Source organism: Rhyacophila brunnea, unplaced genomic scaffold, assembly GCF_057557595.1.
Source record: "Rhyacophila brunnea isolate RB1 unplaced genomic scaffold, BYU_Rbru_1.0 scaffold_2, whole genome shotgun sequence".
Lineage (NCBI taxonomy): Eukaryota > Metazoa > Arthropoda > Insecta > Trichoptera > Rhyacophilidae > Rhyacophila > Rhyacophila brunnea.
Genome location: NW_028232859.1, coordinates 56,366,558 through 56,392,796, shown reverse-complemented (window position 1 = coordinate 56,392,796; position 26,239 = coordinate 56,366,558). Strand labels below are relative to the sequence as shown.

The following is a 26,239-nucleotide window of genomic DNA, read 5'->3' as shown; positions in this document are numbered from 1 at the left end:
GAAAAGCATGGAGACTTAACAGAAATAAATGAATTTAATGATACATAAGATACAACGGATAATACGGACAAGCAAGATTATGTGAAGAGATCTTCACGTCCGCAATAAGACGCTGCAATTTTTTAAAATGCAATATAATTGGCCTTTGTGGCGACCAGGTCGGACTACCAGGTTAAACCGACTTAAGCATCTCTTCTTTCTCGGAGCATATTCTTGGACGTTCCCAGAGAATGTGGTTTGCATCCTGTAGTTCTCCGCCACATGGACATACAAAGGAATACAAACAATTTAGATTTGATTACAATATTATTATAAAACATTATTATTGACTATCGGTTTTTGTGTATTAAAATCAAGGATTATTAATTATCTTAATTACTAATCGAGTCCCGGCTCTTGCCAAATATTTTATATAATGTCTACTTGAACTTGCGAACAATTTTTAATAAACGCAATTTGATAAGCATTTCATGTATGACCTACTAGTTTAAATTGTCGTAATTATATGGAAGGCTCGTAGCGTAATTGTTTAATGCACAGATTAGCGCGACACCAATGGTTATACGGGTTCAAATCCTGTCAAGTTTTGTATTTTTTTCAAATATGATTTTTTCTAGTGGGTATATATCTGAGGTGTTTTCAAGTTATGTGTGTTCAATATGTATTTTAGTTTGTCACGTTAATGTAACGTGCTTTCAATCTTCGGGAACAGTTGACACGGCTTTTTTTACTTGGGTTTTACGGTCAGGCCATAAACTACCCTGTTTCAGAACTTTGGACCTTGGCTATGGCTTTTACATTTCTGTTTATTAATCTGTTCTGTGCTCTATACAGATGTAGAGGGAATTAAATGGACTCAGATACTTTTCTTTCGATTCGTATAGATTTTTTTTTCCGATACTATACCGATACCAGGTATGTACTCATACTTTTTCATTCGATGTGACAGCCCTAGCTCAGCCTGCAGATGTACAAATATATGAAAGATTTTACATTATTAAGTATCCAAGATTAGCTAAAAATAATAACGAGAAGTAAATGCAAAATTACCTTCAAACTATTCAATCGAAGGGAATTGTTAAAAAGATACTTTCAAAATTATGTTATCATTGAATCACCACACCTCCTGATCACATTAGAGCATCTTAAGCAATGTGACACTGCACTAAGCTACTGAGATTCATTACAGTGGTCAATTTCATCTTGTTTCAAATAATTACATTATTTTTATATAACTATTTAGTAATTTAGTATAATTTTATTCACTCCAGCGCAGAAATTCCATCGGCAGAACTCTTGCATGGCCCATCGTCGGACCGGAACATAGAGGCACCTCCTAATGTTAAAATTATTCACTATTGTCATTCAGCTACTTAATACTATGATGCTTCGTATAATGTCGTTTATAATATTATGGCAACTCTCAAACACGACGCGGCGGCGGTCCTCGAGGCGGGCGATAGAAGCGGCGAGCAGCGCAGGCGGGCGGAGCGGGGGTCAGACCTCTTCGGCGGTGGGACGGTGCCGCTGCGGGTGATCCGGTCGCAGCAGATGGAGGTCGAGGGGCACGGGAGCGTCTCTCGGGCGTCGTCCTCTCGATTGGCGGCCGCCGTTCGACGAGCCTCCCATTCCTGAAATAGCAAAATATAAATTTTTACAATCTCCAAAGGGAAACGCTAATGAAAAAATTGTTTGTAAGCCAGCTCGCACATCTAAACTCATCTCGTCTGCAAAATGTTGAATACGTAGGGGTGACGTAATCGTTAGTCACAAAACACATGTTGTCTTATGGACTTTCGCACACTGCTGGAATGAAACATTTTAGTTTGAAAAAACATCTGTTGTTGCTCGCAAAAAATCTCATGCCACTCACCATTCGAGTTGCGTTACGCATGCGCACACTTACAAGTCGGCCATTCGTATTTAGACTACATCATCGGCGGTCCTCGATAGCCACGTCCAAAATGGCAGATGAGCGCAACAACATTAACTGTTCAAGAAAATGAGAAATATCCATGTATATAATATGACTATACTAGGAGATGTGCCTAATTGACGGATGAATTCAAAATTTTCGACTATTACTTCAATTTCTGCGGTACAAATATCTAATAATCGCTGTTTCGGCATCTGATACTCTGATTTCTGCATTTTTGGCGTTGGACTAAGTACTTTGGAGGTTACACGCGTTGCTGTCGCTAGACTCCTATATGCGCGGTCAAATATACAAAATCCTTGTAACATTCCTATAAGGTGAGATATATGACTGTGCCACAGATGAGACGAGTTTAGATGTGTGAGCTGGCTAACTGCAGTATTCTGGCTTCACATTATATGAAGTCTCGTGACAATATTGAGAAGAAAAGTTGGTTGTTACCACATAACTATAAGTGCGAGTGAGAAAGCATTTGGCACGCTTATATCTCCACAATATGCGTTAGAGTAAAATAGAATTTCTGGTAAATATTGATTTGGATGACTAGTCATTTAAAAACTGCGGGAATGTGTTGTTGAAATTTATTGTTTTTGTATTACATATAAAGTTAGTGGTTAATTTAGTTGAAAATATGATTAACTAGGTTGTGTTTAAATTTGTTAGCCGTTTCATAGTTAGGTTAATAATAATAAAATTGAGGTTCTACTGTGCGTTATACGCAAGAAATACGGCTTCATTATGCTGAACAATACCAACTCTCTTTATATTATTACTCTGAGGTCTCACAACTAGGGCCGTCAAAAAGTATCAATAGTTTTTCGATAGCGTTAATGATATTTTGTTTTATAATTATGACAGCCCTGCCCTACTCACGACTGCATCTCTGCTAGGATTGGCCTTGTTAGATTGTATTTGGAGATAACTTGAGTAGGCAATTCTTCTTTATATTCATAATTTAGGCGTCACAAATATAAAAGCCGACATTGTAATGTAATGCCACACAAAAGCAAACAAACAAACAAACGTCATTACTCTAAAGTCTAGACACTATATCCTCATCCCATTTCTAACTTGTTATAAGTGCTGTTTACTTAGAGTGAGTTTGAAGATTTAATCTAAATATATTCAATAGTATATATTCAATAGTATATTCAATAGTATTGAATATATTTCCTTAAATGAGCAGAGAGAAACCAAAACTATACTAATTTATTTACTGATTGATGGTAATTAAAAAAGGGTTTTTTTCTTTACAACCAGTTAGAGATGGAGTAGCGATATGTAGCTTATGGATTTTGGATTTTGGGAACATTTTGTTGGGGCTATTCTTTCAAGACTTAACGATATAGACAAGCGTAATATATAGCAATATGATACAACCGTTAGCATAGCCGAGAGATACCATAACCAATTTTTGTTTGATTGTTCTCATATATGTCTATGAGCCGTGATGACACTCACGCGTAGGCGTCGGCGATATCGGCGTGATGATGATCTCGGTGTTAGCGGCGACCCTGAGCAGCGCGGTGTCCTCGGCCGCGAGGGAGTCGCAGTCGCCTTCGCATTCGCCCTCCCCCACGTCCTCGTTGAAACCCTCCGCCTCGCTCTCCCCGCAGTCTTCGTCTTCCTCCTCCGTCGCCAGCCTCGCCTCCGCGTCATTGTCTCCATCGCCGTCGCTGCTCTCCGCAGACCCTGTAATTCAAAACCCTCGAAACGTGACTTAACTGTCATCAGAAAGTAAAAAGTAAGTCCACACCACTTTCATCTATGTTAATACCGGCATGTCGTCTACTTTAAGGTAGGTACCTACTTAATACGACGAAAAGACGTTCTGGCGACTTGTTTTTTCAACATTCTTACGCCTTTTACAAACAGAATTTTTTTCAGCCACGCAAACACTCAGCAATTGCCACTAAGTATCCGTCATTAATATTGCTGTACGTGAACTAATGCACGCTTTCAGTTTTTACACATTGCAAATTTTAGGCGCTAGACCAGTGATCACCAAACGGTCGCTTGCGAGCTACCGGTAGCTCACGGCGGCATTTTCGGTAGCTCGCGTAGGATATTTTATCATATTTATAAATTTGAGCTTTAGTGACTTTTTGAGCTGCATGGACAATTTGTTTCAGCTAATTTTATTAATTTCGAAGTATTGCGCTCAAAATGAAGGCATTGCTTTGTTCTACCTACTTATGTGAATCAACGTTTTCCACTATGAAGGTGGTTAAAAGTAAACATAGAAACAGACTCACATATGTACATCTTGATAATTGCATTCGGATGGGAGTGACAAGGTACTCACCGAAAATTTAAAAAAATGTGGAGGAAAATGAATACCATTTTTTTCACTAAATATTTTTACTTTTACTCGCACTTATTTCAAAATATTTTTAAAATTATTATTTTGTTTATAAATAAATAATTAAAGTACGCATTTTATGTTTTATTGAAGTCCGATGTCCTAATTTATTTTAAGTAATATAATAATATTATGTATGTGTGATACGATAAAGGACAATGATTAAAAAATATAAAGAAGGAATATGTGTAGCTCACCAGACAATTTCAATTTTTGAAAGTAGCTCATATCCTTATTGAGTTTGGAAACCACTGCGCCAGACAGTAAAGTTACCAAAAAACGAAGTTCCGATTCGTTTCTGATTGTTTCCCTCTTGCTTACAATTTACCGTATTTTTTTTAAAATTGTTTACAGCTAGTGTTTGAATGCAATTATTTATTTATCAAGATGGTCTTTCAATCGCACACGCACAGGCTCGAAATGGACAAGAGTGCACCAGAGTGCCGTTCCGATTCATGAAACTCCCAAAATTAACGCTTCGTCTCGTGGAAAAAATAATTTCACCATCTGCGCATCTATTCTATACACAAGACTGCTTTCGGCCGCTACGGCAGATATCGAGGGTAGTTTTGTATTGAAGCATTACCACTTATTATAACAATTACAATACGTTAGTCGTTTAAACAGTCAAAACTGTCTATCTCGCTCTAAAATTTAGCACACCAAAGAGAAGTGCTGTTAAAACATGTCACTTAGGTATTGTAACAATCACAGCTAACATATTGTAATTGTTACAAAAGTGTTAATACTTCGATACAAAACTACATTCGATAGCTGCCGATGCCGATGCCGATGTGGATGCCGATGCGCTGAGCTAGATAAGCCATATACCTAACAAAAAAATCTAAAACACTTGTTTTTATAAAATATACATAAAATTAGATAACTATGTTAAAATTTTCGGCAAATTATTGAGCGCTCCAGTTCGTAAAACTTTCCATTTCGGTCGCTGCACATACAGTTCGTTAAATAATAAAATAAACATAATTATGAATGTTATTAAATAACTTGTTGCCGTTCTCCCGTAACTCTTCAAATAATAATATATAAAATGAATACATATTATAATCCCCTTTTTGATTTATTGCCAACACTTGTGATCCATGCCAATTAATACTAGTAGGTGGAGTTGGGTATTTCCCGAGAAAACCTCAATCTCGAGATTCGGGATTTCCCGAAATGATGAAATTTTGAATTCTCGAGATTCGGGATTTCCAGAAAAGAATTCTCGAAAATTCTCGAGATATCGGGTAATTTTAAAAAATCTGTAAAAATCCTAAAATCAGTGTAAAAACAGACAAATTCCAAAATTTTTTTTTTATTATTATTTATATAAGAAGACAAATAAAATAGAAGTAGGAAAACAAAAATAATTCAAAACATTACATACTTATTAAAATAGAATTTAAAAAAAATACACACTGTCAATCGCTGCGTTTGACAATCGCGTACGCTTTTCAGTCAGAAAATTCCCTGATTTTGCAAAATTTGCGCTCATTTTGAGTCGACGCTGGTTTAATTGTGTTAAATGCCCCGTTCAGTCTCGTCTTCGAACGTTTGAACGTTTTGTGTTTCTGTCCACTTTTTTGATAGAGAAAATCATTTTTTCAATTAATATTTGATAGAAATCCCGAATCCCAAGAAAGGATTCTCGAGATCCGGGATTTCCCGAAATATTAAAAATTTCAATTCTCGAGATTCGGGATGGAAAATCTGGAAAATTTCTCGAGAATTCCCGTCGGGAAATTCCCGAAACCCAACTCTACTAGTAGGCACATATTATCCGCTCAATGTGAAAATGCCCGATTCGACGCCCCGAAGAAACGGGGGGATCCCATAGTGTACGAAACAGCCGTTAATATTATATAAGTGTTTTTATAATATTTACACTAGTTGCAGTTTTTTTACGAGAAGGCTCGGGACGCTGACAGATTAGAAGGCCTCCTTACTTAAGTGTAACAAATTCACCTAAGGCAGGGTTTGCGAACCTTTTTACGTCCGCGTGCCAAAATTTTCCAGATATTATTTTTCGACTCTCTGACGTGCCGAGCAGTTTTTCATAGGAAAAATTAGTTTTTAAGAATCCTATTTAAAAAAATGATGATGTTCTAGAAACCATTCATAGAAGATATGACAAATATATAGCTTTATCACTTTTTCAATAATTACGCCATACATTTCTGTCCACCAATTTTGAAATTGTCTGCCAGAATTACTACTACCAGCTCCACCAAGATTTGGTTTCTTATTTGGTGCAGCCATTTTTTTGTCGGTAGAAATGAAAATTGTTTGTTAGTGTTTTAATTACTTTGGTTCTTTACGCACAAATTGACACCAGAATTGCTCCGATCAGATTAGGCATTCTCTTGCCACAGTGGTCTCAAGCATTGTAAATTGATCAAAATTAAAGGTTCGCGTTGCGGCACCCCCCGCCGCCTGATAAGGATAGTGCGATAATATTATTATATGACGAATAAAGCCTAAAGTCCGACTATACAATTATATATTTACATTAAACGTAATGCTTACTGTTGAAGAGTATTTGCCTGCCATTATTTATACAATGCGATCTGTCATTATTATTATTATAGGTATTTTTCTCTTCAAACGCGTGCCATGCAAAATCATTTCGCGTGCACTAGGTTCGCCACCATTGACCTAAGATGTTAAAATATAGCAATACCTAGTTGGGTTGCAAACATTTTTGAAAATCTTTGATTGATTTCATATTCCACTCACATTGTGAAAACTACATATATGTATTTATAAGATGTTGCTGCTTTATACGAAGCGACAGGCTCATCTGGTTCATTGAAAATCGCCACTGTTTACGTAATATCTGTTCGACCGGTCAGACAGGCTGCCAGAAATGGCACCGAACAATCTGGGAATCGTCCATAACTTCGTTTATCTTCACATGAACTCCAGTCACCTATAACCGAAAATGGGGGCAGTGAACATGAAATCATCCAGCAAATAGTGGTAAAAATGCCTCCACGTTTTTAAGTGATCTTCATCTGAATTTTAACTGAACGCCATCGTACCATTTTGTTCAAGAGTGCAATTTAATACGTCTACCAATTTCTTGAAAGGAGGGATACATAATCCGATCCCAGTATAATATTATGAATTTGTCAACTTTCTCAATTGCGTAGCCATTGATTTGTGAGTGTTAATCGTGAATGAGACGTACCTGCATTTACATAGGTACATATTATTATTTTGTCTTGGCTTGATTGACCAAAGTCCCATTTTGTTGCTTCTTCAAAGGCAAAAACTTTTACTTTATTCTGATTTTTGTATTAAAATGAAATTGTATTAAAATAACACTTTCGTTTTTACAATACATACTCATTATTTATTTTTATTTATCTTTGCTTATTCTTGTCTTAAAAAGTGTTTAATGGTTTTATTCCTGTACACAATGTGCATGCTATGGCGCATCGATTTCCTAAAGATAGGTAAGAACTATGAGAAATGCGATCACTTCTTTGACCGGGGTAGTTTATTTTTTTATTTTGCTTTGTATTTGTGCAATTTTTGCGATTGCCGTATACAATTTATTTAATACGTTTTGGCATTATATCAATGTGGTTGTTTTTATCTGTAACCTTTCGACGCTCATCATAAAACCAGTAATTTCTCATTAGGCTACAGTTAGAGATTGCTATTCTCGACAATCTCAAGAATTCTCGAAAAAAATAATCTTTCATTTCTTTTTTTAAATCGGCGTTTTTCTTTCTTCATTTAGGCTTTTTAATCAAAACAACTTCACCGGCTAATTTAAAAAAATCTGTTCCATCGGAAACTCCAGAGATTTTTTTAAGCTTTTCCCAAAAATAATCACCAGGGAATTTAAATAATTCCTTCGCTGTTAAAAGTCGAAAGCTTTTTTGCCCAAAGATAGAAGAGATGGTAATGCAACTTTTACTTTACAGTTCAAAGACAAGTACTTTTTTCTCCCTTAGAATTTCCGAGTTTTCATTTCAGTTCACGATCGAGCTTTCTTTTTACGTTTCAAATTCTCATTTTCGTTTTTTACTAGTAACCATTTCTTGAATTCTCGAGATTCTCATTGCGATTTCCCAATAAATGAGAATTCTTAAATTTCGGATAATTAATTTCTCGAGATTTGTCATTCACCTTTTCTGATTATTTTTCGAAAATTCTCGGGCCGAGATTTTTCAAGCACAGCTTTTAGCTATAGTTTCCGCCGAAGACTTTAGACAACTTTACATAGAAAGTTTTTCGAAAAATCGTAAGAACCCACTTTCGTCATAACAAACTAACTACTTACTCCGGATACCATTAATAAGGTAGACCTCATGTCAGGGCTGAAAATGGAACGGAACGCCATTCCGGTTCATAAGAACCCCAAAATTATCGCTTCGTTTCGTGGAAAAATTGAATGGACCGTTTGTGCTAGATAGGCCATATAACAAAAAAAAAACAAACATACCTACTTTTTTTTAAAAATACACATAAAATTAGATAACTATTAATATTTTTTTTTTCGTAAAATTATCGAGCGCTCCGGTTCTTAAAAATTTCCATTTCGAGCACTGCCTCATGTTTCGATGAAAATCTTTCCGCAAATACATTAATTCCGATCACATTTTATTTCACGGTGTTATAAAATTGTAAAATACAATAGAACATCGATTATTCGGACCATGATTATCTGTATTTTACTTTGATGATCAATTCTGTATGGCACAGATTAATAGAGAATTTTTCAAAACATGTACAATATACGTGGGTTTAAATGCCAAAGCGCTCGAAACGTGGCACTGGATCGAGGGACATGGCATGACTTTGTACTTACGCTATGCTCCGATGCTGGAGCATTTTAACCCTATAAACGAGTTATATTGTATAGTAAACACATCGAATTGACACTAAATGAGCAAGTCGCCTGACCGTCTATCCGTCAGAATAAGCGAAAGTACCTACTACTATTTGGTAGGTACCATTGAAAAAAAATTAAGCTTCTCACCTATAATCTACTTGAAGTGTTACCATACTTACCATCAATTGCATACTAACAGAATTGACGTTTTATAGTAGCTACTAAATAACTAATATTTAGATTTAGTACTTTTACTCCCGCCGCTTATAGCGGCTAGAATAGTACTTCTCAAACTGGGAGACGCGGCCTCCTAGGGGCCCTGGAGCTCCTGCAAGGGAACCGCGAAATATTTCAGTATTTGAAAAAATATATAAAAACGTGATCACTGAACGATACCTGATACAAATCGTAAATTCCGAAATCGAATTTTCACACGATCACGATACCGATATGGATAAATAATCTACTAATATTTATAAATTATTTAGATATTTTAGTTAAATAAAATATTATACACAATTTATATTGACCTAATTGCGCCAACATACCTATGCGAAACAGCATTTTCATATTACTGGTAATACAAAATAAACACAGGTCGTCTCTTTCAACGATGACTTTGGAGCAAACCCTGCAAATTATCATTTCAAACATTGTACCGGGTACTGATTTATTATGTAAAAATATGCAATCATTTATTTCCCTGTCATTAAATTGTGTTTGTAGACTGTAGCTGCAATAAATTTTAAGCTATTTTTTAAAATTTTTGCTTTACTAGTAAATGAAATGTTCTATTATTTTTACCACGTTTTTATTAGCTCGTATTCTTGTTTGTCCAAATTTTTGTCCGATTTTTAACTAACTTCCCGACTAGATAAACATTTGAAACTTTTAGAATATATCAGAACACGATGGCAATGCATTATTTTAATACTTTTAGCCATCTGTAAGCAGAATTGAATTCATTTTCAGTTAATTCGGTTTTTTATGGAAAGTTATTTCGGAAAAAAATCGTAAAAAGTAAAACACTATTATTGGTTGCTAAGGAGGTCCTAGCAACTAAATTATTAATATATACGTGCGTTACTATGGAAACCAATATGAAATGTCAAAATGACATTTCAGTATTCTATATTTATTCAGTATTTCTATCAAGTACAAAAAAAAACTATTTATAAATACATAGAATTGTCAAGTTCATATGATTCAACAGACAATTTAAAAACGTGGTATATAAAAAGATATTATTTATTATATTGTAATTATTAATAATTAATGTTAAATAAACTGTTGGTTACTAAATACTAAAATTTTTGGGGAGGGGAGCCTTGGATTTTTTGATTTCGGGGGCCGTGGTAAGAAAAAGATTGAGAATCATTGGGCCAGAAGGTACACATCGCAGGACATAGCAATCTAGGCGAAGAGTTCCGCGATGGTTCTGATTTCAGGATATTTCGCGAGGGGGTGCGGAGGCGTCGCACTCCCATCGAGCCACGGTGCGATCAACATAACTGCGACTTGCCGGCGTCGATTGATGAGTACGCGACGCCTCCTCACCTTCAGGGTAATATTACCAAGTTCGAACTATCCCTGAAATATTCAACTAGATTTATGCACCCTGCGATTTGGTTGTATCTTTCTGTCGTAACAGGCGACGGGCTTTGGCGCGGAATATTTATTGACTATTTATTGTGGACTACCAAAACAAAAATTAATCTTATACCAATATTTTTCACGCATTGACATATTGCAAAGATATGTTGTCTGTACTGAGCCTAAAAGAATCGTTTTATTTGCTATAATGTTCATGGAAACCTAACGTGTGTTTTATGGACCAAATTAAACAGAGAAATTTAAAATAAAGATAGAATAATTTATCAAGCTGCTACATTCTGTGATTTTGTGATTGCCTTTAGCCGTCGTAATGGGTGACCGGCTTAGTGAAACAGTAAATAATTTTCAACTATAGGTGCGACAAAATTTTGGACTCGATGGCAGTGCTGCCATGTCTACTGAAATTTTGGTCAGGAAAAGAAGAAATTATGATATTTGTGATGAATAAAAGTCAATTTTTACAAGATTTTTTAAAAGACACTTGTGAGATTATGTCAATATACACGCTTTCACCAAACACAATCATTGAATTTCATACATTTTTGTCAATCTACTGATATTTTGAAGAAAAAATCAAAAAAATTACTGAATTTTGAAAATTTTAGTTGGCAACACTGCTCGCTGGTATTCGGAGAGCGAACGTCAAGCTGTGAACACGTCAATTTGTTTCGTGATGGCGACGGGGGTATTAATTCTTAAATCGTGTAAAGATGACTAAAAAACGTTACCCATTCACTTGAAAAAGAAAACATGTCAATGAATATATTATTATTGTTACTAATAGAACAATAAACAAAACATTAAATGGAAGCATGTTGGATTTATATGACAAATTATGTTTCTTTCACGATCTTTTTAGACCATGCCTCAACTGAGATATAGCCTTAAGCGTGTGACAATACTAACTCAGAAATACACTAGTAGCTATTTATAATAATTGATATTCACAAATAGAAACAATCGCAATCCTACAGCGAAATTAATTTATTAATCAATTATCACGTGAATATATTTTTATTTCAAACACAATTCAATAATTAATTATACGTCCTACAATTATTTAGATAATAATTTAAAATTCAAATAAGTAACTTGACCCATACAATATAATACCGAAGTTTAAACTTCGAACTAATCGATGATATCTTTCGTAGCTTAGTATAATAGATAGGGAGCTGTCAAGCATCCCTTGTAAAATAACCTGTTCATAATATACCTCTAACATGTGGCTTTCGTAGTTAGTTTCATAACACTTTAGTAGTTCATACTTGGTTATTGCAAGTTAAAAATATGTTGTATGGTATTATATTATATAACAGTGATAATGTTCTTGACTTTATAATTTATATCAACTATAATAGTTAAACTTAGATGCATACAAATTGTTGATTGTTAAACACAAAAAGATTAGAGTCGTTTTCATTTTAGAACCGCAATACGATTTGTAGACTTTTTTAAACACATCTTTTTAAATTTTATTCAATGACTTTGTATTTAAAGTAATTTAAAAAACAAAGATTCTAAGATCACTGCTCGATTTATTGATTCCAAAATTCCGGGATTTCAGTATTGGCTTGCACATGGTTTTAATATAAAATTATATATTTTTGTTATCTAAACCAAAATGATGGCAAACATAATGATAATGCCGATTGGTAGGGCGATAACTATGTTCAACCAAATTGCTTCGGGTGTTGATATATTCCACTTGCTCCACCACTCAAAGGGTGAATTTAGGTGGACGCTATTTTATAAATTCTTAAAATAGGGTCTCCTTAGCAAACTCGGTGTACTTCTTTGAACTTCTATAGATCTATAATTGTATTTTCACTGCTTTTATATGTTACAACGTTTTTAGCTCGTATTCTTATTATTTATCCGATGGTTGTTTATCCAGTACAAATCTTGCGATCGATTTTTAATTAACTTCCCGGCTAGCTAGACATTTGAAACTTTTAGAATATATCAGAACACGATGCCAATGCATTCTTTTAATACTCTTAGTCATCTTTAAGTAGAATTGAATTCATTTTCAGTTAATTCTGTTTTGTATGAAAAGTTATTTCGGAAGAAATCCGTAATCCAATCCACTACTATTGGTTACTAAGTGGGTGGTCCTAGCAACTAAATTATTAATATATACGTGCGTTACTATGGCAACCAAAATGACATTTTTTGTTTTTTATTTACTTCATATCAGATACAAGTTTGAGCATATTGAGCATAACAATTGAACAGGAAATTTAAAAACGTTGTATATAAAAAGTTCTTTTTATCTTGTAATTATTTATTTATAATAATGTTTTCAGGTCATGTTGTGAACGTCTTAAACTTATAATTTGTAATGTCCACAATATGTTAAAAAATAAATTTAAATTGAAATTGAAAATTTTGATTTAATTATTATGTGTAGAAATTACAGCCGCTTACTTTAATTAAAAAGTGTTTTTCCGACAAAATGCTGACATTATTCTTTTTGTCACAATAATACAGACGATAGTTTTTAAAAGCTCTAAGCTTTAAGAGCCTATTCAGCTCATTGATAGTAATATCCAATCCAAAAAGACGTAGGTAAGTTACAATTAAAACATTACAGGAGACCAATTTGAAAAAATATTTTTATTAATTCGTCACATATATTTTTTCACTAACCATCCGACCAAAAAAAAATAGTAGCAATTTTGTCTCGTAATAACTCTTGCTAAAAGATATTTGGGAAATTGGAAATGAGATTCTAAACATTATGACATCGAAATATGGTGTTACGTCGAATGCTTAATATTATTCATGGTTAGACTACAGGACGAACCAGTAAATCATCCATCAATTCCAAATAATATATCTGCGATGCATTATGCAGTTTTGACATATTACTCGATACGGATCGGATACCTGGAGAGACTGGTGGTATTGTGTAGCCCAAAGCTCGAAATGGACTGAAATGCACCAGAGCGCCGTTTCGATTTATAAAATCCCCAAAATTATCGCTCCGTCTCGTGTAAATATTAATTTGACCGTCTGATATTATGTCATATTATAATAAAAAATCTAACACACTTATTTTTTTAAATACATATAAGTACAATTAGATTGCAATGTTAATAGGTTGCATGTAAATTGTACGTCAAATATCAATCACCGTGGCACAGTTCGCCGTGAGCTTTCTATCGGAAATAGATGACCATATTATACTGTACGGTCTCAAATTTTATTAGATTCAATAGGAACATTAATTCAATTTGCATAGCTGATTTTAGCAAAATTCATGAATTCAAGAATGAAAACCTAATCTAACCTAACAAATAATCCAGTATATCGGCTATTTTCAAAAATTGTTTGCCGCTGGCTTCCTGTAAAGCAGAAGGGGGCAAACTGCGGCACGCGGGCCACATGTGGCCCGCCGGGTATTTTTTTGCGGCCCGCCATCATTGTACTTCTGATTACGAATAACTTTTTTATAATTAAAAAAAAAATATATTGATATCTATAGATTGAAATTTGTTTAGCAATAGTACGCGATTCATTTTCAATAGATATTGATAGTGTACCGACAGAGCTATAATTTGAGATTATTGATCTGCAGTTTGACACTGATTTAAGAGAATTGCATCGTCGTGAAGAAATCTCCAAATTTTACAATGCCCTTAATTCAGACAAGCTCTACCAACTTAAAGATTATGCAAGAAAAGTGTTCGTTATTTTTGGATCAACCTATCCATGTGAACAAACATTTTCGATCATGAACCTCAATAAAAATTCTTAACGATCAAATATATCCGATGCCCATTTACAAGCAGTTTTCAGAATATCAACTACAAAATAAACACCTGAATTTAAAAAAAATGTACAACAGTTTCATTCTTCTCATTATTTTTTTTGTAATGTTTATTTTTCGTGATAATGTATATGTATGTAGTGTATATCTAAAAATGGTATTTAACTTGCGGCCCGCCGCTCATTTTGAATTCTTGAATTTGGCCCTCCATTCATAAAGTTTGCCCCCCCCTGCTGTAAAGTGTAAACCGACAAAAACCGTGTTTTATTTAGACATGTCAGTACTATACGACCCAAAGAGATTGGACGGTTCCCATTCACCGCACCCAATGCAACTGGTGGGTTGCTAATCAGGTGGCCATTAGATATAATTAGCATGTTATTGAAATGTGGTAATTAAATATTAATTAAAAGCTCAGCAGCGAATGGCCATATACCTATTTCCGATACAATATTTCACAGTGAAGTATGATACGGCGAACTGCATACGTACAAGTTTCCGTACACGATATTAATATTTTCGTAAAATTATCGAGCGCTCCGGTTCGTAAAATTTTATATTGCGAGCGCTGGATGTAGTATCTCGGGTAAGAAGAGCATTGGTGCGCTAAACCGGGACCAAGTGAAGAAGTTTTCAGGGAGCAGCCTTCAATATTCCCTGAGAGAAACAGAGGACCGAGACGGGCGGAGAGTCAAACGGCCAAGAAGAGAGAGATACATAATATAATAAACAACTCATTTTCGTTAAAACATCCCTTACGCCCTATTAGCTTAGCAACCTCGAGATGTAGTGTATTTTTTCGTAATGGCGGGATCGGTAAAATATACTGTACCAGTTAAGTGTATCACCTACTATATCAGGGGTGCCCAACCCAAATCGTTTGGTGGTCCAAAAAGAATATTACTGAAAACAAAGAACTTATTCAAAATATTTTATTACCTTATAATTAATGTGACACTTGTTTTTGTATATTGTTTGAAATCTTTTTCATGTTGACTGGTAATTTAGCCGACGCGCATCGCAGTTGATTGGTATTGTTTTCATGGAGCAACTTGCTCCGACACTTTTTACTACATTTAATTTCAAAAAGCACGATTCACAGCTATATGTTATCCCAAATGCTGCTGTAATGCACATTCCCAGTCGTTTCAATTAAAAAAAACATCTTCGATGATATATTTCTGATAAAAATCAAGCTTATTCCTTTCGAACATGTACTTTAACTCTATGCTTGATTGCAGATCTATTAGCTCCATTTGTTAATTTGGAGGCGTTGATTCCACCTCCACGTTGAATGGAGTTAAGAATATTTTGAATATTTCCTCATACCTACTTTTGCATAAATGCGAATCTGGTATCGAATTCTTTAATTCATTTTGTGACTTCATTAGAATATTTTAAAAAAGAGTGTGTGGAGACGACATACGCATAAAAACAGGTACTAACTAGCACGCAGCATAACAAGAAAGATCTAATTTCACAAAATATTATATTAAAGTGGTAAATTTACGAGAATTTTTTTTTTATTGTATGAATACCAAAATGCAAAATATAGAAACCTGAACACCTCAATTGGGCCTTGGGCCGCGGGTTGGAAATGCCTGTAATTACATAATAAAGGTAGGTACGCCGCTTAACGTGAATAGGTATTATGTTTATATTTTATGTGGGTTTTTTACGTTACTAAAATCATTTTCATATTATAAACCATGAAAAAATTGTAATCCCGGGATCACTATTTTGGAGATTGACACATCCGTTGTTAATACAATATAAAGATCGCAATGTAATGTAACACAAGAGGTAAACCTAATGTATTGTTATCAAAATATCCGCATGTCTGCCATAAAGTTGCATGACGATTTCTCCATACGCCTTACTCGTTCAAGAAAACAATACCTACATATTGGAGTCACGAAACTTTTCTTCGAGATCAACTTTGTAATAAGAAAACGGCCTTAAGCTCCCCTCTCACGGCCGCGTAAATAATATAAACTTGCGTCGGACAGCTTTTTAATTTATTTATTTTCTCTTTCTTTTCTTCAATCAGTTCTTCTCTAGCTCGTTTTTTGATTCAGGAAGAACGTTTTTCACTTTATTATTATGGAAATTTAAACGCTGTAATCACCGGTCAACAGTTTTCTCTCTTTTTATTTCATTTCTGAATTCCGTATCCGTTAAGGGCGTAAGTGACAATATGCAAGATTATCAGAGAACAATTTTAAATAGGACGTATTGTCAGTTTCGAAAAAGAAGAATATAATATAGAGATGAATCGTAAACATATTATGAAAATGAAGCGTAAAATCGTTAGTCTATTTAATTTTCATACAAATGAAGTAAAATAATTACAAGATAAAAAGAACTTTTTATATACCTACAATGTTTTATAATTTTCCGTTGAATTATTATGCTCAATATGCTCAAACTTGTACTTGATATGAAGTAAATAAAAAACAAACAAACAAATATAGAATACTGAAATTTCATTTTGATTTCCATAGTAACGCACGTATATATTAATAATTTAGTTGCTAGGACCACCCCCTTAGCAACCAATATTAGTCTTTTACTTTTTACGGATTTTTCTGAAATAACTTTCCATACAAAACAGAATTAACTGAAAATGAATTCAAGTCTTCTTAAAGATGGCTAAAAGTATTAAAATAATGCATTGGCATCGTGTTCTGATATTATATTCTAAAAGTTTCAAATGTCTAGCTAGTCGGGAAGTTAGTTAAAAATAGATTTCAAGATTTGTACTGGACAAACAACCACCGGACAAACAAGAAAACGAGCTAATAAAAACGTTGTAAAAAACAGTGGTTTACTAGCGAAGTGAGCATTAGAACTTCGTTTGTGAACGAGGGCAATTCTGGGCGAAATTAGTGAAAGAAATATTTTTGAATTCGTTTTGATCAATGAATGAATGCATTGTTTACAAAAAAATGAACATTGAAGTTAATGGTCCTACCAAACTACACAAACGCCCTGCACCACACCCGGTCTTAATCGGGTGTACCACGGGACCCTACGTTTGGATGTGAAGCATCATTTTTTAATGACTGGAAATGTCTCAGGAGCAGTTACCCAAGACTAAGATCACCATGCACTCAAATGTACTTTGACTGAATTTACATGACTTTAAGCTAAGAGTACGCATGGGGGAGATGAGCACGTAGAGGCAATATTAAAAATTGTAGTAAGTAACAAAAGTTAATACAAAACATTCGAAGTGAAGAGATCTTCACGTTGACAGTATGACACCGCAAATTTTCTACATGTAATGAAATTGGCCTTTGTGGCGACCAGGTCGGACGGTCCGAACAACGTAAACGTATTGATCGGCTGATATCTCAGACATAAAATGGCCGCTGGAACGTACTTATTGGGTCCTATTTTCTTCCACCTGTCTCGCCGAACTCGAGGGTCCGACTTGTTTAAACTTATTACGTAAGGTATAAACGATTCTAATGTAACAGTTTTTTGGATATCATTTCCAAGAAAATGCATGTGTGCTTATGTCAAACTGGATCTTGCTTCAACAATATTTTTTATAGGGAATATCTTCTGCATAATATATGCAACATCTTTGAATTCGTCAAACATTTTTCACTAACTATATCCGCACATTTGACTTATGACAATCTTGATACTGCATCATACTCACTATAATAATGGATCCTTTATTTTTAACCTAAGAATATGTCAGTGTTGAGTTTTCTATGAAAATTAGTAAAGTAGATTAGTAATTAATGTTTTGAGCTTATTTAAATAATTGTGTCAGATTTCAAAATTATCCCATAATATTTCGGCGGAATTGTGTGTTTCAATTAAAATAAAAGTTGAAATTCCTCTTTATTTATTATTTGACTAATCGATCCTCAGTAAAATGGGATCATAACAAATAAATAGAAAAATCGATAACTGTAAAATATATTACAGTTGTGAATTAATTTAATCTTTCTTGGCAACTTGAAAAAAAATAATATCATGTATGTTAGAGGAGATTTTTTACGATGTTTTTTTTAACCATTTTCTTATATTATAGTATACTTTGAATCCAAACAAAAATATTGAAAATCAATATGCAATTTTTCCAGATACAGTATTCAACCAAACAATTTGAACCAAACAAGTACGTGGATATTCTACCACTCTTCCACAGCGGGTGCTGTATGTTTTTATGTACTTACTCATAAAAATATAATGGAATAATGATATTGCATCTAGGTAGTATTTAAATATATTGGTTATTATTAAGTATATAATATAGATACCTAAGTACCTACTCGGTGGATTCGGAGTTTTTTTCAAATTATAATATTCTAAAATCAATTATTTATATTACACAGCTAATATTGATTTACATGTTTCATACAGTAAACATTATCAAGTACGATAGGTAGAATCTACCAATGGTGTGCAGTCCATAAATACTGTAGATGGATACCAGAAAACCTCGACTGGAATGAGGCTATAAAGAAAATGTGCCATAGTATGTGGATAGATTTTCACCATAGGGCATCATTAGAAAAGGGGAAATGGAGTAAGTCGATTCCACCATCACCACGAGAGGTGCCCTGGTTTGTAGATTCTTCTTTGACGAGGGATGAGCTTAAGTTAATACTGAGGCTAAGAACAGGGCACACCATGGGCAAAAGATTTGATGTCCTCATGGGAAGAAGCGAATCGCAGCTCTGCGATGAATGTCATGTTTTAGAGGACATTGTACATATTATAGCACTGCAATGCCCCAAATATGAAATTCACAGAGTACAGCTGCGAATTGCAGATATCTATGAGAATGTCGACGAATTGAAGGGTGTCCTGGCGGTGGGTAAGACGGAAGAGCTAGGCAAAATTGTAAAGTTATTTAACAGAATAGGAGTGAGGACCTGATCGACGGATCCCCTTCTAGAAGAGAAGAGGCGATATGACAGCGAGTCGCACTCAAAGCCTCGGTAAAATCACAAAAAAAAATGCTGTAGATATGAGGCAACCCTTAAATAATCTATGGGGCACTATGTAATAATATTATGTAGAAATTTCGTGTAAATTTATGATAATTCTTATTTTTCTAATAATTCTATATATTTTTTTTAATTGGCTCTTCTTAACATTTTTTTGTTTTACGTGGATGTTGGCCACTTGCTCAACATGTTAAATCCATGCACGGGGTCCAAACACACATTAAAAAAACAACATGTGAATTTTCCAGACCCGGCATTTAAATCTGAGGTCCACGACTTTATAAATCGACATATTACCGATCGCCCATCGCAGTTAGCATTAGTTAAGTTACGAACATATTTTTGTAATGTCAAATACCCACACAATATGACTGAATCGGCTAGTTACAGTCCCACAAACTTATCTGAAGAACGGTAAAAAATGGAACTACGAAAAGCCATATTGAATAGGTCATTCCAATGTCAGATTCTGTCCAGTTACGAGTCTTGATTGGGTAGTTTTCGGCTGTGGCCCTTCCCACCAATTCTTTAGATAAGTTTGTGCACTGTACAAAGCCTTAAGTTGATACTATGTTGCAATTAGTAGGTATAGGTACATATTTTTTTAGTACAGCATCCCTACAGATAAAAGTAACCGCACACCTGTGATGGGTAGGTATATAATTCGTGTAAACTTTCTTCTTCTAAATTTGAACAGTTTTGTATATGATGTGATAAATACGGGTGATTTAAAAATATTATAAAATAAATACCTTGTCTACGGAATGATTGTGTAAACATTGTCTTAATTACGGTACGATATTTAGGTTAGGTAAGGTTGTTCAAGCTCATATTTTTTTATACAATATAAAATTATGTATACCCATATACATATATTATTAAATACTTATCTATGTACGCAATCATGAGAACTTTTTTATTTAAATAATACGGGTATGTTAGCTAATACAATATTAATATTACAACTTCGTCAGAAACAATGACGCTTTGTGTAATGGTTTCAATCAAGCCATAAAAGCAAATATCTTTTCATGATAATATTATATACAGTCGAACTTGGTTATTACGAGGATTATGGGACCGACTGATTTTGCTCGTTATAAGCATTACTCGTTATATCGTTATATAATATTTTTCGCGCCATGTTATATTTAAGCATAGAACCTAACAAATCTGTAAACCATCGTAAAAATCCCCGAAACAAGCATGGCATTCATAAACTACAAAATTAGTTGTTTATTGTAATGAAGTGCTGAGCCGCAGGCGATGGTAGGTACGTACTGACTTCACAAAGCTTGAATTTTTTACATGAAATTTCAACCATATGCGTGGATAGTTTTTCAATGTTGTCGGCGAAAACACCACTTAGGTACTAAAATACTTAACTAGTGTCATAAACTTTTATTGCTTAGGGTCGAAAATGTTGTTTTTAAACGATCGCCACATTAACAGTTTTCCTCGGTATACCCGAGAAGTAGCTCGTTGTAAAAGTGAATAAATGTACCTATAGAGAAAATCATAAACTAAAATGTCAACGAATATTTCCTCATTACATCCGAGATCTCACTATTTCCGTGATCGTAATAACCAAGTTCGACTGTATTCTAATGTCTACGTCATAGTAAACCCTCGAAAGTTTCCGTTTCCGACACATAAAATAAAATTTAAATATCAACAAACTGGAAGAGTTGAGAAGTAAACTGGGTGATAATGAACATACGAATTCACGAAAGTGTAAACAAGGTAGCCATTTTATGAAAGTATGATGTTATATTTGTCTTTCTGGCATGATAGATTAATCGGTTGGAAGCGGTGAGAGGGATTTTGGAAGATCGCACATTTATGCGTGAGCTTAAATTCACATAAATTAATATTACAATCTGGCACAGGTGGGATATTAATTGGATAACTTTAAATTAAACTATTTTTTTTTATTTAATGAATAATACATACGATTTAAAAATGCAATATTATTTATTTAACATACATAATTCTGAAAAACCTCAAAAATATACAATATAGAAAAAAATGTGTATCTGCCGAAAGGAATATAAACCTATATCAATTACAACCCCAACGGCGAGCTGTACCGATTAAGCTATTAATACAACAAATTACCAATCACAAACTATGCATTTCAGGTTTTATTTAAATTTTATAAACATTGGTGACTTTTTTTTTAGAAAAATCGCGTTGTTACATTTTATATATTGAACATACATAATTTGAAAACATCTCATGCATATTTTACCCACTATAAAAAATCTTTATTTAAAAAAAAAAAAAGCTTACTAGGCTACAGGGTCAAGTCCCATTGGGTGTCGTATTTTTGTCTATAAAAAGATTTTTCTATTGGGTATACGCATGAGATTAGGGATTGCAATACCGATATTCAATTATTTATCGATACCGAAATACCGGTTTCAAAAATCCAAAATACTGGTATTTTCTGTAATCCACATTGTATATTAAATTTAGTGTTTAAGTTTCATGCCGGCAAAACGCAAATATATTGACTGAAACCAACCAATTTAATGTTCAATAATATTAAAATAAAATCCCTCAATATACTTATACTACTTGTTGTCATGATGATCGTACTCGATCGATCGTACTATATACTTATTGTCGTGATGAATTACAATATTTCGAAAAAGAAAACATTCGTGGTAAATATTTTCATATTCCATAACTATTGATCCATCGTTGATAGTACATCCAACAAACGTTGAATTTGAGAGAAATTTTCCTGAACCCAGACTAGTATTTGTAAAAAATTAGTAGTTCTTATTATTTATCTTATTCTTTCGTATTAATACCGGTATTCAATAATAAATATTGGTACGAAAATACTGGTATTTATATATTTATTCGGTATTGCAATCCTTACACGAGATGTTTTCAAATTATTGATGTTCAGTATTAACAATAATATAAATATTAGCTCTGATTCCTAGATGGCGTCAGGTTGTCTCAAAATTTTAGTGTTCAACGTAATTCAACTTGTTATTTATCCAATGATTACGCAAGATTTAAATAATGCATCATTTTTATTAATCATCTAGCCATCTAGTAATCAATGAGAGTTTTGTTGGTACGTTGATTGATAAAAAAACAAAAGATGGTCGTCAAAATTTAAAAAAATTAAATAATAGGTACCTAGATACTTGAAATGGATAATGATTAGGAAATCACCTCAAACGAGTACTTTTATAGATAAAGCTTAACGCTCAGTATGCGATGTATGTAGTTTTAGCCTCCATTAGATAGATTGTCTATGATATTTTCCAATATGTATATTTCCGATGCAGGTTCAAATTATGTACGTACAACCTAATCGTTAGAATACAGTTTATTTTATGTGGGGTTTAAATAGCACGTTTTAAATAGTTTTAAATATATACACAACATTTTTTCACTTTTAATTTCATGCAAAAAATGGAGGTTGGTTTAATAATAATTTTGAAAAAAATACCTACATACCGTATCATTTTCCAACACCACTACGAGTCCGTACGAACAATCACTACCAAAATATTAAAGGATTTGTGTAATTTACGAAAATAAATGAGTATACAAGAACATTAAGATTGTGTAAGTATTAGTTCTGTTGATCAGTTTAGTTGGGATTTGAAGAGAGTTCATGCTGACATAAAATGCTGGAGATCGACGACGAGCGGAGAATGGGTGAGAAATGAGAGAGGATATTATTCTACTAATAAGTGAGTAACAGAAAGAGTTGACGTCCATTCACTATGTAGAGCGATCTAGGAACATTCTTCGCTAACGATTCGTTGACCACAATAATTGAAGCGCCTAGTTTCAAAAGCCCCTAAAACGGTTTTTGAAAATTTTTGAGTTAGATATGTATTTAGATGGACATTTTTATTACCTATATGATGTCCAAAGATTGAGCTTGAAAAAACGCCAAAAACCGTCAATATGTATGATCAAAAATTAGGGTTCTTTTCAAAACCAGCTAAAATGGTTGGGTGTGCTTTTCAAATACCCCTAAAATGGAAAGCCAAAATACTCTTTAGAATGTAATGAATTACAAAAAAAATACATAAAATTCACAAATTTAATAGAAATGATTTTTTCTCATTTTTCTCAAAACTACCTAAAATCGTTTTTCTCATTTTTCTCAGAACTATACAAAGTCGTTTTAGGGGCTTTTGAAATTAGGCGCTTCAATTATTCGATCATATAATTTAAATCCAACAATTCATCGATGGAAAATTCTTCGCTGTATAATATATTGAATAAAAATATTAATACTATCGACCGAAGGTACTTGATGAATTTTAATTCTAATTGATTTAAGTTTTATACTATTCCATTTGAAGTTTTTTTGCGACCCTGGTCTCGCCTTTCGGCATCTTCAGGCACTTAACTTCATTAAATTCCTAGTATTGACGATTTTAGACTTCTTGAATGTAGTATTTATTGATTACTATTCAATGATCTATTATCAAGGTTTGGTGATGTATACACCTATTGATTGTATTATTAGTTATATGGGTTTTTTACGAACACTTCAACTATTCATAATTTGTACACTTAATAGGTGGTTGATAAAGTTTTTACCTACCACTTTATTATTATGTATTACTTTATTATACAAGTTAGAATTAATTATATTCGTTGTCAGTGTATATTGTTTACCTTTTGGTGAGTGTACAAAGTGCATGAAGATGCCGAAAGGCGAAACCCGGGTCGCAAAAAACGACTCAAGTGGAATAGTACAAAACTTAAATCCATTAGAATTTAAAAATATGTTTGCTAAAAATGTGACGGTTTTCATTTCTAATGACATTTTTACGGATTTTTTAACATTTGTCAAAGCTGTTTCGTGTAAATTTATACATTTTTTTAAATATATAAACAGTATTTTATGAATGTATAATTACACATAGTTGCATATTCCCAGTTTTTATTATTCTCTTTTTTTAACAGTACAAAAACACAATATGTCACAATGACAGTACTTGTACTGAAACAGTATTGTAACAGTAGAAGTAAAACAATCACATAATAAGCCATACTTTGAAAAAATCATATAAATATAATGTGACGTCACCGGGATCGAACCCAGAGTTCGAGTAGATGAAAAACCAGTGCATTATGCATTGAACTAAGAATGCCGTTAAGTAACTGATCCTGAGACATTGTCAGTCATAAATATTGATAATGCTTCATATTGACACGTAGAGTAACGGGTTATGCTTGATTAAGATCGGGTGTGATTTGGTGGGGCCATTAACATCAATGTGTTTGAAAAGCAATTCATGAAAATGAGAGAAATTTCCTTATTACAAATGAAAACTACCATATTTTTGGCAAACATATTTTATTAGTATTAGCGGCGAAGAATTATGGGCGAAGAATTTTGGTTGACGAATTTTGAGCGAAGAATGTTTCGGTTGTCACATACCACTTATTAGTAGTTGGTTCTGAGTCATTTGTCGTCCATTTTTTGTTCGCGATCGAGGTCCAGCAAGGGGGGTCGAGAGAGTTGTATTTGATTAACCAATATGGACGGAATCACTAACGATCAGGCAAATAGGTATAAGGCACACAGACATAAAATACATAACACTCACTATCCTGTCAGTTGTTAGTACAATGTTAGAGTGATACGCGAGGGACGGAGAGCCCTCCTCGGAGACTCACGAAACCCTTAAAGGGAAGTCGACGATGAAAAATCTTCGTACGAGTCTGAAAAGTTTACACAAACATCAACATTGTTTTTTGTCCGATACAGGATACAGCTTCCCGGTAGCCATTTCATTTTAATTCGAAAAGTGTATTCTCAGCTTCAAAAAAAGAATATGATTATATTATCATAGACTCAGAAACAGAATTTCGAAACAATTTAAAAACGTACTCACCAGTGTTGCCCTATATAAAATAATAGTATGTCTATCAATAGTGATGAATAAACTCACAAACTAGCTGATTCTCCAACAGATTAATTGATAGATATTTCAATCGTCAAACCATTATCAAAACTACAAGTCACGCTATTACCAAGACGAGAAATCTTGATAATTATTAGTTACAATATTATAACAGTCGCACAATTAACTGATTTGTAAAATTAAATACTATTAATTTGATATTATTGTAAAATGGTAATTCTATCTCAATTATGAATATCTGCTTTTCATTTATCAATCTAAACTTTTATGTTATATTATATTATATATAATGAATACTTATTACATTTTGTGTAACAAAATTGTGTTTATGGGTTAGTTTATAATATGTGGTCAATAAGTGTATGTGTGTAAGTATAATAATATGATATAACCAAGTAAATCAAATACTAAATATATTTTTTTAAAAGAACGTATGTTTTTTTTTATGTTGAAAATATGTTTAAAAAAATCTTTTATCACAGAAATATTTATTCGATTTTTAAAAAAGTGATAGCAATAAAACAAAAAATATCGAATAAATACAAGATTGTTTTATTGACAAGGTAATAAAACAACATGAGACCAGAGGAAACTCGTCATTATTTTCTGTGTACGAGGCATGTTATTGAATTATGCAGAGTGTATAATCAATGTGTTTACGATAAATTACGGTAGATTCTTGTTCGTATTATTAATAATTATTCTGGTTGAATACAATTTTCTTCAACTTGGAAAGTAGAAATATATAGTTTATCTTTTCAGCGAACTCAGCATTTATTTGATGGTTGTGTTGTGATACGTTTTAAATA

General features: G+C 33.4%; 1 protein-coding gene across 4 annotated transcripts in view; it reads right to left on the bottom strand.

Annotated features, from left to right (window-relative positions):
* Nucleotides 1-613: 613 nt before the first annotated feature.
* The window catches only part of LOC147072563 (potassium voltage-gated channel subfamily KQT member 1-like), a 524,358-nt gene continuing 498,732 nt past the window's right edge, over nucleotides 614-26,239 (bottom strand). For 3 of the 4 annotated variants that reach the window (XM_085946961.1, XM_085946962.1, XM_085946964.1), the window contains exons 16-17: nucleotides 3,398-3,628; nucleotides 619-1,631 (exon numbers count right to left, since the gene is read on the bottom strand). In XM_085946961.1, coding sequence (XP_085803087.1) covers nucleotides 1,498-1,631; nucleotides 3,398-3,628 — 365 coding nt within the window. In that variant the 3' untranslated portion in view covers nucleotides 619-1,497. Of the gene's footprint in view, nucleotides 1,632-3,397; nucleotides 3,629-26,239 lie in introns of all 4 variants that reach the window. The other variant, XM_085946963.1, reaches the window with a different exon arrangement.